This window comes from Trachemys scripta, chromosome 2 (genome assembly GCF_013100865.1).
Source record: "Trachemys scripta elegans isolate TJP31775 chromosome 2, CAS_Tse_1.0, whole genome shotgun sequence".
NCBI classification, from domain to species: Eukaryota; Metazoa; Chordata; order Testudines; family Emydidae; genus Trachemys; species Trachemys scripta.
The window spans coordinates 132,162,755-132,175,781 of NC_048299.1; the positions used below are offsets into that span (position 1 = coordinate 132,162,755).

The following is a 13,027-nucleotide window of genomic DNA, read 5'->3' on the forward strand; positions in this document are numbered from 1 at the left end:
TCAGACAATTCGTCTGACCTGGTGATCATTTTTATTTTTTAAGAATTATTCATGTGCTTTATAACTCTTTGGCTCGACCTCTTTCAAACCCTCCCATTTTTGACCATGCAGGGTTAAATACAGGGTGGCTACACTGCTATAATTAGAGAGCTAAACTGCAATCCCAGTGGCTCAAATGGAGTTGCATAGGTGTAACAGAGCATAATTTGGCCTATAATCTTTGTTTAATTTAAGCTTTATTTTAAACACTCTATTTCCCAGATGCTCCCATCCTGCAACTAATCAAGGGCAGTGTTTTGGTGAGTGAAAGGGGACAAATATCAAGAGACTGTGCCTTTGGAAAAGAAAAGGCAATGTATGCCTCAGTAGATGATATTTTACACATTTTACAATAAATGCCCATTAGGGTATGGTGGAATGAGCACCTAGTAGAGGGAACAAATTGAAAAAAAAAATACTGCTCCTTCTTAGTAGCAATGTCTCCACTCAGCCTTAGATATAAACAAACACAGCAAGCCTTGTTTTTCTGAACACTAGGTTAGTCTTGAGCAAGGCCAAATAAAAACGCTATGGACTAAATTAGCCCTGAACAAGCTTTCAAGGACTTAATATTGGTGTGTAAAAACATCACACTTGGTGCAAAGCAAGTGACAGAGCACGTGGTTTGCCTTTCAAAGCTATAACTGGACAGTTGCTATATCAGCTCAACTGCAAACAAAGGAATCACATTTTCCTTTAAAGTAATGGCTGTGCTGAATGTTTTCATTTTTCTTTTTAGCATTTATATAAACCAGAACCTCCACAACACACACTAAAGAGGCCTGTTGCAAACTACTGAATTTTGCAAATTAGCAAGTAATTAAACAAAGTACTCAAAAGGCATCATTCATCAGAAAATATACTTCGTTAATTCTGCGAGTGTATTTAGCTTGAATTAGTATATCAGAAAGTGTTCTGAAGGATACATTTGTAACAGTAAGGAACGCCTTAGTAACACAAGACCTCATGACAGCATTCTATCAAATCTTTGTACTGATGTGGAGAGACAGGCTTTTTTGTGTTTCAATTATAGGGTATGTGAACTAGTGAAGTGGTAAATGGATCCCAGAATCTTTTGCAACAGTTCACAACATGCTTGATAGGAGGCACTATGACATTCAGCACAATGGTCCCCATGAGGTACTTTTGGCATCTGAGGACTGAATTGGTTTAAACAAATCTGCCTCAAAGGAGCACCAGAGACAGACTATGCACACAGCCCCCTTCACTCCAACAACTTCTGGTGACCCCTTGGGGGTCATGACGCACAAGCTGAGAAATGATGACCTAAAAAGCTTATTGCCAACTTGGCATTTATACTCTGTGAGGCTGTTTCTAGAACATTACAATATTTGCTGACTGGGGGTAAGACATGCTTTAAGCCAGCAGTTCTCAAACTGTGGATCAGGACCCCAAAGTGGGTCACGACTCCATTTTAATGGGGTTGCCGGGGCTGGCTTAGACTTGCTGGGGCCTGGGGCTGAAGCCTGAGTCCCACCACTCAGGGCTGAAGCCCCTGGGCTTCAGCTTTGGCCCCTGTATCAGGAGCAGTGGGGCGCAGGCTTTGCCCCCCCACCCCCACCCCAACCGGGGCAGCGGGGCTCAGGTGGGCTCAGGCTTTGGTCTCCTCCCACCCCCTCACCCCCAGGGTTGTATAGTAATTTTTGTTGTCAGAAGGGGGTCACGGTGCAATGAGGTTTTGAGAACCCCTGCTCTAACCCATTTTTACACATCTCCAGAAGTCGCTCAGTTAACATTTGTCATTAGCTCTGTTTACAAGGGTGTCAACAGATGCTTGGAGCAAAAGACGCTGAACTTTGACATCCTGCACAAAGATTTATACATTACTCAACACAAGATAACACCAGGGTACTAAAACACACAATCTGAGTTTTAGTGCTTTCCCTGCCTCCATCCCCAATATTGCCCTATCTTTCTTCTGGGAAACCAAGGCCCCAATAACCACAGCAGTAGGTTTTGCAAGTATACCCAAGAATCATTACCAGAATTATTATAGCAGAGCCCAATATCAACTAACTAAAGGATTAGTCCTAACTTTACAGTGTTTAGACAGATGGAATCCAATTTCCTGAAATGAAGCCACTGAATTTGAAATCTAGCCCATAGACAGTGTATATCTGCTATTTGAAAGATGCTGTAAAACTACAATGGTGTAAGCCAATAGTCCTGCAAATTATTTTATTGAGTTTTTTAAACTGAAAGCATCCTGGAAAAATCCTTACAAGTGACAATCATTCAGTGTTTATGCAAAGTTTAACTCCAAAAGTAGCTTTGAGAAAAAAAGTCACCTAAATAGCCCTGCATATTTTCTAAGCAAGTTTGAAAATGCAAGGAACACCATGAGGGAGTGTTAAAAAACAGATACTTTTGGTGAGCATGCTTCAGTAGTGACACAGGTTCAACTGAGGAGTTATAATAAAATATGGTTTGGGGATTATTACCGAGCATTTATTTGTATATAGTGTCATAGGACGGCATAGCACTTTAAAAAGCGAACGAACGAATTCAGAATTTTGGGATGAGTCTACAAACTCTTAACATAGAGTATAGCATTTACTGATGACCAGTCCAATTGCCTTCAGTATTTTCATTAAGAATTATCACTATTAGTATTCATTAGTAGTAGTAGTACCCTAGTCATAGACCAGAACCTCTTTGTACAAACACGGAAGAAAAAGACAGTCCCTGCCCCAATGGGCTTACAATCTCAGTAGGAGACAACAGACAGAGCCAGCAAACGGCAGAGTACAGGTAAACAATGAGTCAATATTTGTCAACATGATAGACAATGGTCTCTGTCCACAAACAGCTTAACCACAAGTTTTTTGTAGGCATCAAGGCAAAGAAGAATTTTGTTCAAATGACTTCAGTGGGTCTACCTACACAGTTGAGTATGCCACACAAGAGTATAGGTGGCAGAACCTGACCCAAAGGGATGACTCATCATATTAATACTACACCCACTAGTACAGGTTTGCAGAATAGAGGCTAAATTATGATGCAAGAATAGATGACATGAGGCATAGGAAAGAGCGTTTATACAAAAATAATACTCAGGATGCTTGTTATAACACTGTGGGGATTTGTTTTAATTAATTTAAATGTTGTCTAGTTGGATGGATGTATATATCACACAGCAACTTCACCGTAGGAACATTACTGCCTTGAGCATATTCTCAAGTAAAGTCCAGCTCTAACCTTCCTGAATGAGCTCATCATGAGAAACTCTCCCAGCCCCCAGAGCAAGGAGGAAAAAAGGAAGGTGCAAACCCCTGTGGAAAACATACTTGAGTTGTGTTTAACACAGAACATATGTAGTCTTCCCATTCTTGCTGTGCATAAATACTCCAGCAGAGCCACGTTAAGTTAAACGTATAGAAAACGCAGACCAAACCATTTACAGGTGCCTCTTATTTGAGGCCGAGGATACTAAGCTATGTCCTGTTTGCTGACATAATACTGTACCATGAATTACTTCTTTGTAAAGCAAATTCAAAGAAAGTTGTTCTGACTGACAAGGTCTTTGCTAGTGATATTTACCATCTGTGTTTTTAAAGAACCTACATTTTAGGGATATTATATCTCAGCTGCTTCCATTTAGAATGTATTTTGATTTAAAAGTTTCTCTCAGTCAACTAAAGGAGTATGTAATTAAGCATTCTGCAATTTCAATGTCACAGATGCTAATCAGTTTGTGGCAATCAATTCAGCTTATACTCTCTGTGCAAGTTTCTTCATACCAGAACAAGTCCACCCCCCCACATTGTGTCAAGTCTTGTTAAACTTACAGGCAAGGTCTTCTGGAAGGGAAAGGAAAGGGATGTTACAGAAATTACATTTTTCATGGGATTGTTCAGAAAGACTGCTAGCTATCCATCTCAAATCCATTATATAAAAACTTTTGCAAACAAGAGCAGCTGCCTAAAAATTGAATCCCCAGTATGCTGTTATATAGCTTATACAAAGTTCTGGGCACTTTTGGACCAGTCCTTTGACATGTAAGCACTGGAAAAGGATCTTGATTAGGACAGGAAGGATGGTCTTGTGGTTAAAGCACTAAACGGGGACTCAAGAGATCTGGGTTCACCTTTCTCCCACCCTTTGACTTACCTATTTGGATTTAAGCTCTTTGGGGCAGAGACTAATTTCATACTATGGCTACGTACAGCTTCTAGCACAATAGGGCCCTAATATTCGGCAGAGCTTTTAGACACTACTGTGTATAAAACAAAGTAATAATAATAGTAAGAGTGAAATCCACACTATCTGAAGAAATGCACAAGGATTGATGGACCTTTCCTAACTTCAACAGCTGCTTGAGGTCTCTTGTGGCATCTTGATAGATGGAGCCATTCATACTCTTTATTGAGTGTGTGCAATGCACCCCATTTCAAGTGGAGCTTACAGTGACAGCAGTGCTTTTAGGGTTTTACTTCATGTTCAGTTGAGTATTTTATAAGCTCACACAACTCCATTAAAATTTACAGAACGTGGAGATGAGGAAATGCCTGTTTTATCGTTAAATAAATAGAGGCTTTTTAAAAGGAGAAAATATCATATTTTTCCCCCAAAAAGAGCATGTGAAAGTACTCACAAGTATAAAAATGATTCAGTAAGTTTAATGCACTCTTTGAAATATGATGGGGATCCAAGGGAAGAATAAGTCTCCTACTCTGTCTGTGTAATACACACAGAGACACACACACTATATAGAACCATACACAGATGTTCCATGCACCTTACAGACAGTATGCACAGCCTCAACTACTACACACACATTAGCATTACTCAGGTCAAAACAGAGGAAAGAGGCTGATACAAAAACAACAATCACAGTGAAGTTTCTCCCACTCTGTAAGGCACCCAGATCGCATAGAAGCTCATTAAGAAAAGAGGATAAAATTTAGAACTGCCACTCATCACAATTTTTAGCTCATTCTAGACAGGACAGATAAATCTCTGCTTCAACTTAGTCTTCAAACCACTTGGGAAGTTCATCCACCAGCTGATTTCAATGCAACATGAAGAAGCAACACACTCTCTCTTTTCTTTCCACCAAGAATTGAGAGAGAGAAGAGGGTGATAAAATTGGAGTCCCCAAAAGTGGACCTGGAATAACTGGGTGGGCAGATGCAAATGCTTGGGGATGGCCAAGACCACATATTACAGTCAAGCTACCAGCTGCTACTAGTTTCAAACTGTCTCCATGCATATGCACACAGTACCACAGCAGCAGCAGGGTGATGCTACCACAGTATTTCAATCATAATAAATCAAACAGCCTTATTTTAAATGACTAGTTTAATGCTATCTGAATTTTTCCTGTTCAAGAAATAGTGGTGTACTGCATTTTCCATGAGGACTTCTGATGTGTAATTTACTGTCATCTTAATGTCATATCAAACACTGCGCAAGAGTGTTTGTATTCAGCAGCACTGACTTCGACTAGCATTCTTTCAAAGAACAATTAAGTGCCATAGAGTCATCTAAAAAATAAGTTTCCAGTGCTCAGAATAGTATGGAAAGAAAGAAAGAAGAAAAATGAAACACTGTCTTCTGCTTAGCTATAGCAAATTGCCCATTGCAGTAATATAAAGTGACAATTATCTCAAGTCCAAACAGAAAAAGATTCCCATGTTGAGCATGCTAAAGTTAAGATAACATGAGTCTCTTGAATGAACAAGGGTGCAAGAGCAACCCCAGGAAACAGGTCTTCCTAATGTTTCCCTGATTACATCTTCACATTCCACTCAAGTGATTGAATGTACAATTGAAAACAGAGTGTGGCAATACCTGCAAGTTCTGGCAGCAGATATGGGGTCAAACATAGTTCTGCGCTCAGTAAAGATCATAACACTTCCATAATCAATAGACATAAGTGTCATGCTTGGAATTTCCTAAAGAGCCCAGGAATTAGTTACCAAACTCATAAAATTTCAATTGGACATAAGCTCTATTGAAAATCTCAGCCCTACACCCGTGTGACTTCCCATGCAGCAGTATTCCTTTAAAGTTCTAGCGTCTCATTGGATTGTCAGCACTTCAAAGGTGACTGCCAGGTACTGTATGACAGGCAACACTGGTAAACTGTTTTAAGCCATATATTTATTACATTACACAGCACACAAGTGGTTAATGCATCAAGGGGAAACTTTCAAATAGGCGCAAGAGAATTTACTTGTGCAACATCCTTAATGTCAACCGGTGTGGTGTTACTAAACCCCAAAGCATTCTTCTAAAAACACCAGGATTACTCAGTGTCCCACTAAAAGTTGCTTTGTCCCACTAAAAATATGCTAGCCAATCAAGTTGTAGGCTGTATTATTTATATTAAATGTTACTTAATGGTTCCGCAGGTTGTTGCCAACATCTTATGTTTCACCCTACTGTAAATAATAGTGTCTGTTAAAACACTGAAGGTGCCATTTACTATCAAGTAAGGGGTCCCTCAGGAAATGGAATCATTCACATTTTACAAAGGTAACAGCATGAACCCTGCTTCAAGTCCTGTGCAGTTCAGCCTTTTAGTATGTACATGCTGAAAAGAGAGCAACACTACATTTCAGATATTATGTGTACACAAGAGTTGTTCATACTCACATAATAATTACTGGGCACATTTTTCATTGTGGGGATCAAAGTCAGTCACCTAATTCCTTTTTAGAACAACTAATTAAAACTGGCTCAGAGGTGCCAAGCACCAGCAGCTTCCATTACCTCCAGCTGGAGTTGTGGTGCTCCGTTAGATACCTAACTTTAGATACCCAAGACTGAAAATTTGGGCTGTTCTTTTTAGAAGCTGGGTAGGGTTTGTGATTAAACCAGACAGCTAGTATCAGACTCAGCCTGCATTTTATTTTAAAAATAAATATACATGTGTCATATGTACACATGATGTACATGACAATCAATTTATTCTGTAAACACAAATAAAGTCACAGTGCTTTAACGTGACCTGTCTTTCCATTTTTCTGATTAGATTATCAGTCCTTGTAAAGTGACAGATTTTACACCAACTGATGATTTAGTCTTAAAATTTCAGAAGGGTTGGAAAGTGGTATGGATCAACATTACACAAATGGATCGAACAGGAACAGTCAAACCTAAATAACTTGAAAAATTCACTGGACAAACTGGAATGAACTCATGTGATGTTTCCACCTGCAGAGTGGGTAGAACGACATCCAACATCTCAAACTGGTACAGAAGAATGGAGAGTAAAGAAAGAACATGCAAGAGCTTGAAATTTAAAGCTTTAGCTACACTCGACACCCAACTTAACATGTCCCCCAATATAAACAAGCCAAAATATAAAGCGTTCTCTCTTATGATAGCACACATTTTGGTTTTATTACTGTTACTTTTGTGGAAAAATTGGAAAGAGTCCAGCGGAGGGCAACAAAAATGATTAGGGGTCTGGAGCACATGACTTATGAGGAGAGGCTGAGGGAACTGGGATAGTTTAGTCTCCAGAAGAGAAGAATGAGGGGGGATTTAATAGCTGCTTTCAACTACCTGAGGGGGGGGTTCCAAAGAGGATGGAGCTCAGCTGTTCTCAGTGGTGGCAGATGACAGAACAAGGAGCAATGGTCTCAAGTTGCAGTGGGGGAGGTCTAGGTTGGATATTAGGAAACACTATTTCACTAGGAGGGTGGTGAAGCACTGGAATGCGTTACCTAGGGAAGTGGCAGAGTCTCCTTCCTTGGAGGTTTTTAAGGCCCAGCTTGACAAAGCCCTGGCTGGGATGATTTAGTTGGGAATTGGTCCTGCTTTGAGCAGGGGGTTGGACTAGATGACCTCCTGAGGTCCCTTCCAACCCTGATATTCTATGATTCTACTTTTTAGTATCAGGCTAAGGCAAAGATGTTTTCTGAGGGATTCTGACTACTCTTACAAAAATCTGATTCTCTGCGTTCACCTGCTGTAGGATTGGGAATATACAATTGGAGCTCGATCTCTGTCAATGGATGAAACAGGGTGAGATGCAGTGGGGACAGGCAGAATTACTGGATAGGTATCATATGAACTGTGGCTCATATCAGAGTTTCCAACTGGTGTCAATAAGGATTGGATTTTTGTTTCTGCGAAGAAGATCAAGTTTTAAACCTCACAAATGTTGACAATGTTTCTTCAGCTTTAAACATAGTTACACCAAACCACCAGCAATACAACTGGAAGATCTATTAAAAACAGCAACATTTTTATATCCAAATTCCCCAAAGTTCATCAGCCATCTTAACCCTGTATAATATATGTTTTTTTAAACATAGGGTGTCTTCTTTGTTTTCTAAACAGTGATAGAAAAGATTACGAGTAGCATCTTACCTGACCATAATCTGTCCTGAATACAACAACTCCCTCCGCGCAGGAATGTACAGTGCTTGGATAATGCTGACCATTTTCTCGCAACCAGACCCGTGATCCCTATAACAAACAAATAAATTCAGACTTTAGGAGGTGGGTGTACATTGGCAACAAACACAAACTATTCAATTGAAATATTTTTCTTCGAAACATTTGCCAAACAAGAGACAAAAGCAAAGGTCTGGTCCAAGTAGGCAAGTAAGAGAATGGAACAAGATCATTTCCCAGTGAATATTTGACAATTTCTACTCAAACAGTAATTGTGGGATATTTAGACTACAATGCTCCCTTTATTGTCAGCAAAACTAGCTGGAGCCAAATCACTGAGTCATACGCCTTATGGGTTAACATACATGAAGTTACATCAAAGTGGTTTTTAAGTTTACAGCCCAAGTTAAGGGTTTTCCCAGAGCTGCCAACCCCACTGTGCTTTCATTTTCTACCTTTCCTGAAGGCACTGCTCTTCCACACCCTTTAAGTCAACTGTATTTTAGACATTTCAGAATCTCTCCTTACATCTGGGGACTGGGAAAGGGGTGTGACAAAGGATGGGGGGAGGAGGGGGGGGGCTGGTCTACACTAAAAAGTTAGGTTGATTCAGCTATGTTGCTCAGGGATGTGAAAAACTATGCCCTTGAGTGACGAACCTGGGTTGACATAACCCCTCTCAACATAGACAGCGCTATGTTGCCAGAAGAACATTTCTGTTGACCTAGCTACCATCTCTTGGGGAGGTGGATTGCTTACGCCAACGGAGAAGCTCTCCCGTCGGTGAAGGCAGTGTCTCAGCTGCTGCAGCAAAGCTGTGCTGCTGTTGCATTTCAAGTGTAGACAAGCCCTAAGTGATTGTTAAAGATCTAACCCAAACCTCACTGAAGACAATGGAAAGACTCCCACCGACTTCAATGAGCTTTGGATCAGGCCCTAAAGCTGTATAACAGCCCAACCCTATGGGCATCTCCTACAAGGAATTAAGTGCTCAAGTATGCTTAGCCCTGGCAGGATTAGGCCCTAAGATGATGACTTGGGAGCACATTCTATTTTGCCTTTTCAGGGGAGGATGGTAGGTTTATTCCTCTTTGAGAACAGCCATGTTTCTGGACGCTTGAAAGTCCTGTGGTTTGCATAACATTTAGATCTATCCAACTTTAGTACTGCAGCACAATAGTCATTTATCTTAGGATTTTCTCCCACTGTTAACATTTCTGTAAGAGCCAACGACAAGGTAAGTAAAAAAAGTATCTGTCTGTACAAAGTATTCCCACAAAAGTTATTTTTCTCCTATAGATCAGTGTAATGCTCATTCTGATTCAAGAGTGATGACACAACTTACAAGAAACCAGGCTTGGCATTGAGCAATATTTCTCATCATTACTACAAATGGGAGCACTCCAAATGCAAAGGACAAAGGCCTTTTTATGTTAACTACTGACACATTATTGCTATAAATACATTCATCACCATCAGTAAGAACAGGTTCTGCCAACACAACTACCCCACAAAGCCAGCCCGTGCTTGCTCAGATACATGCTTATTGTTTTCATACAGATCTATACCCTTTGGATCGAAAGAGTCTTCACTGTTGACAGTGTGATATGAAGACAGCAGTAGCTCAAAAGATAAAACTGACACTTGCAGCTGCTTGTCAGCTCAGTCAATTCAGTTATTAGCAGACAGCTGCTGCCTAGGAAGCATGGCTGTTTTCTCCAATTCACTAAGTGGCGTTTTAACATTCACACTTTTGTTTGCTTTAAACTGCATGTACGCAAAGCCAGAGTAGACATACGCACAGACCTGGATTATGCTGGCCCCTGTGCAAGGACACTGGAAAAAGAAGAGCACTAAGTGTCTTTCCCACTATAGACCATTTATAATTGCAGTCTCTTTACCCACTCAGGTAAAGGGACTTTTCTCTCTCTGTCACCAGGGGTCCAAACTACTACAAGGGGAGCAAGAAAGGTCCATAAACCTTTTCCCAGGAACAATGCTGGGCCTGCAAACTGGCCATCACAAAGAAAGGAGCATACTCCCTGAAGGACGGGGCAGTAAACATATTTCCCCTGCACCAGCTAAAACTCTGGGAGGGATTATGCCTCCCAACACAGACTCCTGAAGTTTCCCCTGTGGTAATGTGTGATTTAGCAGTACCCCAGTGAATGAATTACACAATCTGGCCATATCTATACATAACTAAGACATAACATATATACAGAGAGCAACAGTAAAGGTTAGAATTGACAGCATGGACTCATCCGCAACTGACTGCGTGCATGTCCTTGGGCATGTCATTATCCTTTCCGCTTTAGCTTCGTCCTTCTGTATAGCAAGAATAATACCTAGGTTACAGGAGTGTTGTGAGGCTTAATGTCAGGAAAGTGATTTAAGAACACTGCTGTGAAAGAAGCTGTTTGAGCACAAATTACATAAATACAACTGTTCAGCCTGATTCACCATTGCATTAGTCTAGTTTTAGGTTAGCGTGATTCTGCTGAAATCAACCGGAGTCACACCCATGTACAGTTGGAGTAATGCACCGTGGTGAATCAGGACCATGCACTTTTGCAGGATTTGTCATTTCCTCTGTAAGGATACTGTCCGACTTACAAACACAAACCTGCTAGGTTTGCCAAAACAAATATTTACCCACAGGTATACCCATTTACTTCTGTGTTCAAATTGTTTTCTCATAAGGGAAGGAGGAAAATTTCAGCCTGTCATTTAAATTGCCCATTGTGAATATTTCTGGATTACAAGGCAAAATTTGGCACACACAGCAAGTAATGGCTTGGAATCAGATTTAAAAGGTGTGAAAAATAAAGATACCTCTTGTCAATTTGTTGTAACCCATTCATATGCATTCAAAATCATTTACTAAGTGCAACTGACTTATATGCTTTAGGATGCAGCACCTCTGTTTTGTTTATTCAGGATAAGTATTTCTCAAAATTTTCCATCCCATGCCCCCATGTTAAAACAGAAATTTTTTTAAAAAAAGTACTGGACATACGTACACCATTTACATCTAGCCATAAAGAAAAGGCGGATGTACCCAACCTTAAGAAACTAGTTTGTGATCCCAAGGGCATGTGTCTTGATCCCCCCCCGTCCCCAGGTTGAGTACCCCTAGTTTAGACCTTGTACAATAGCCCATGATGTGTACTGGGTAGCGACACAGAAATCTCATTGGACTATATTAGGTTAGAAAACAGACACCTCTTCCCACCTCAGAATCAAGAGCTTTTTAAATAAATCTTACCAAAGGTAAGCTCAATTTAAAATCTTTAGGTACATTTTCACTTGAACTTTTTACTCATAATGAAAATTTTCCCCTTCTTAGGTTTGCATCGTTTTTAGATGGGACTGGGGAACTGTGGTTTGGTGTCAGTCAATATCTTTGGCAACTCCATTCATAAGAACAATTTCAAGACCATGGGTGCTCACTTCACTTTGATGAGAGAAAGAAACTACCACAGTGGTTGAAGTGAAGGGTTTTTGTGCATGTCCATACAAGCAACATTTTCCCCTCAAGGAGGAAAAAAGCAGAAATAGAAACTGCTTTATTCCAAAGGTTTTTTGGACAGTTATGAATAAATGCTGATAACTAGAAACTGCCCATTTCTTTTTTGTATCGGTTGGGATATCAGCATCGCATGCTATTGGCCAGCCTCATGTTGGTATTCAAACAATTGGCTCATAGGAGGAAGGGATCTGGTGAATGCACATGCTATCTCTCATTGTTCCAAACTTATTTTTAGATGAAAAACAACTGATAACTTTGTTACTATAAAGCTCCCTAAGATGCAATTTGACATACTGCCAGTCTGTTATTCTATGGCAAAATAAACAGGAGAAATAAAGCCATGAAACATACATTTGTGTTACAGATACTACTCACTGGATTAGAGCCTAATGCTTTTTTTATTTCAGTTAAATTAGACTATAAAAATGTTTAGAATAGCATTCATAGAAGAGGGCCATCACAATCATTTCTATAACTAGCAAATACATTTCCCCAGAGTGCCAAGAAAAAACAAAAAAAACCACCACCACCACCACCAACAAAAAAAAAGAGGCCTATTACCAATAAGATTTCATACTTAGTCCACAGTCATTTCCAAAATAGCTTTTATTATTAGTTTTACCTCTTGGTTTGTAAATTGCACATCTGCAGATCACTTTCTTTAAGAGGTTCAGGGTGCAGATTATCTAGCACATTTTACTATGGAATATAAATATGGCCCATACTTTCTTACTTATGTGCTGTCAGGATAAAAATTCCAGCTCTTGTTTCCTTTGTATGGGAAATATATGTTCTACAAATCACAAAATTAGCCAAACACTGTATCTGAATTTGCTAACAGATAGACCAACCTTCTGCAAAGCCAGCAAAGTCCAAAGTTAATTGTTCAAAGAATGGACAATTGTGAGCATACAGGCTACCTGTGGAAAACAACACGTATGTGACCTACTGAGAGTGTATATTAATGACACTGACTATTACAATGTTTTGTTTACACAGTAATTAAAATGTTATACATATAACATACAATATAGTAATTGTTTTTGGATCCACGTCAAATGCCATTTATTTACATGTTTACAA

The 13,027-nt window shown here is 39.8% G+C and overlaps 1 protein-coding gene across 2 annotated transcripts in view; it reads right to left on the reverse strand.

The window, feature by feature from the left end:
• The window catches only part of MYO10 (myosin X), a 249,818-nt gene that overhangs the window by 194,433 nt on the left and 42,358 nt on the right, over window positions 1–13,027 (reverse strand). For both annotated transcript variants that reach the window (XM_034761574.1, XM_034761575.1), the window contains exon 2: window positions 8,386–8,484. In XM_034761574.1, coding sequence (XP_034617465.1) covers window positions 8,386–8,484 — 99 coding nt within the window. The remainder of the gene's footprint in view (window positions 1–8,385; window positions 8,485–13,027) is intronic.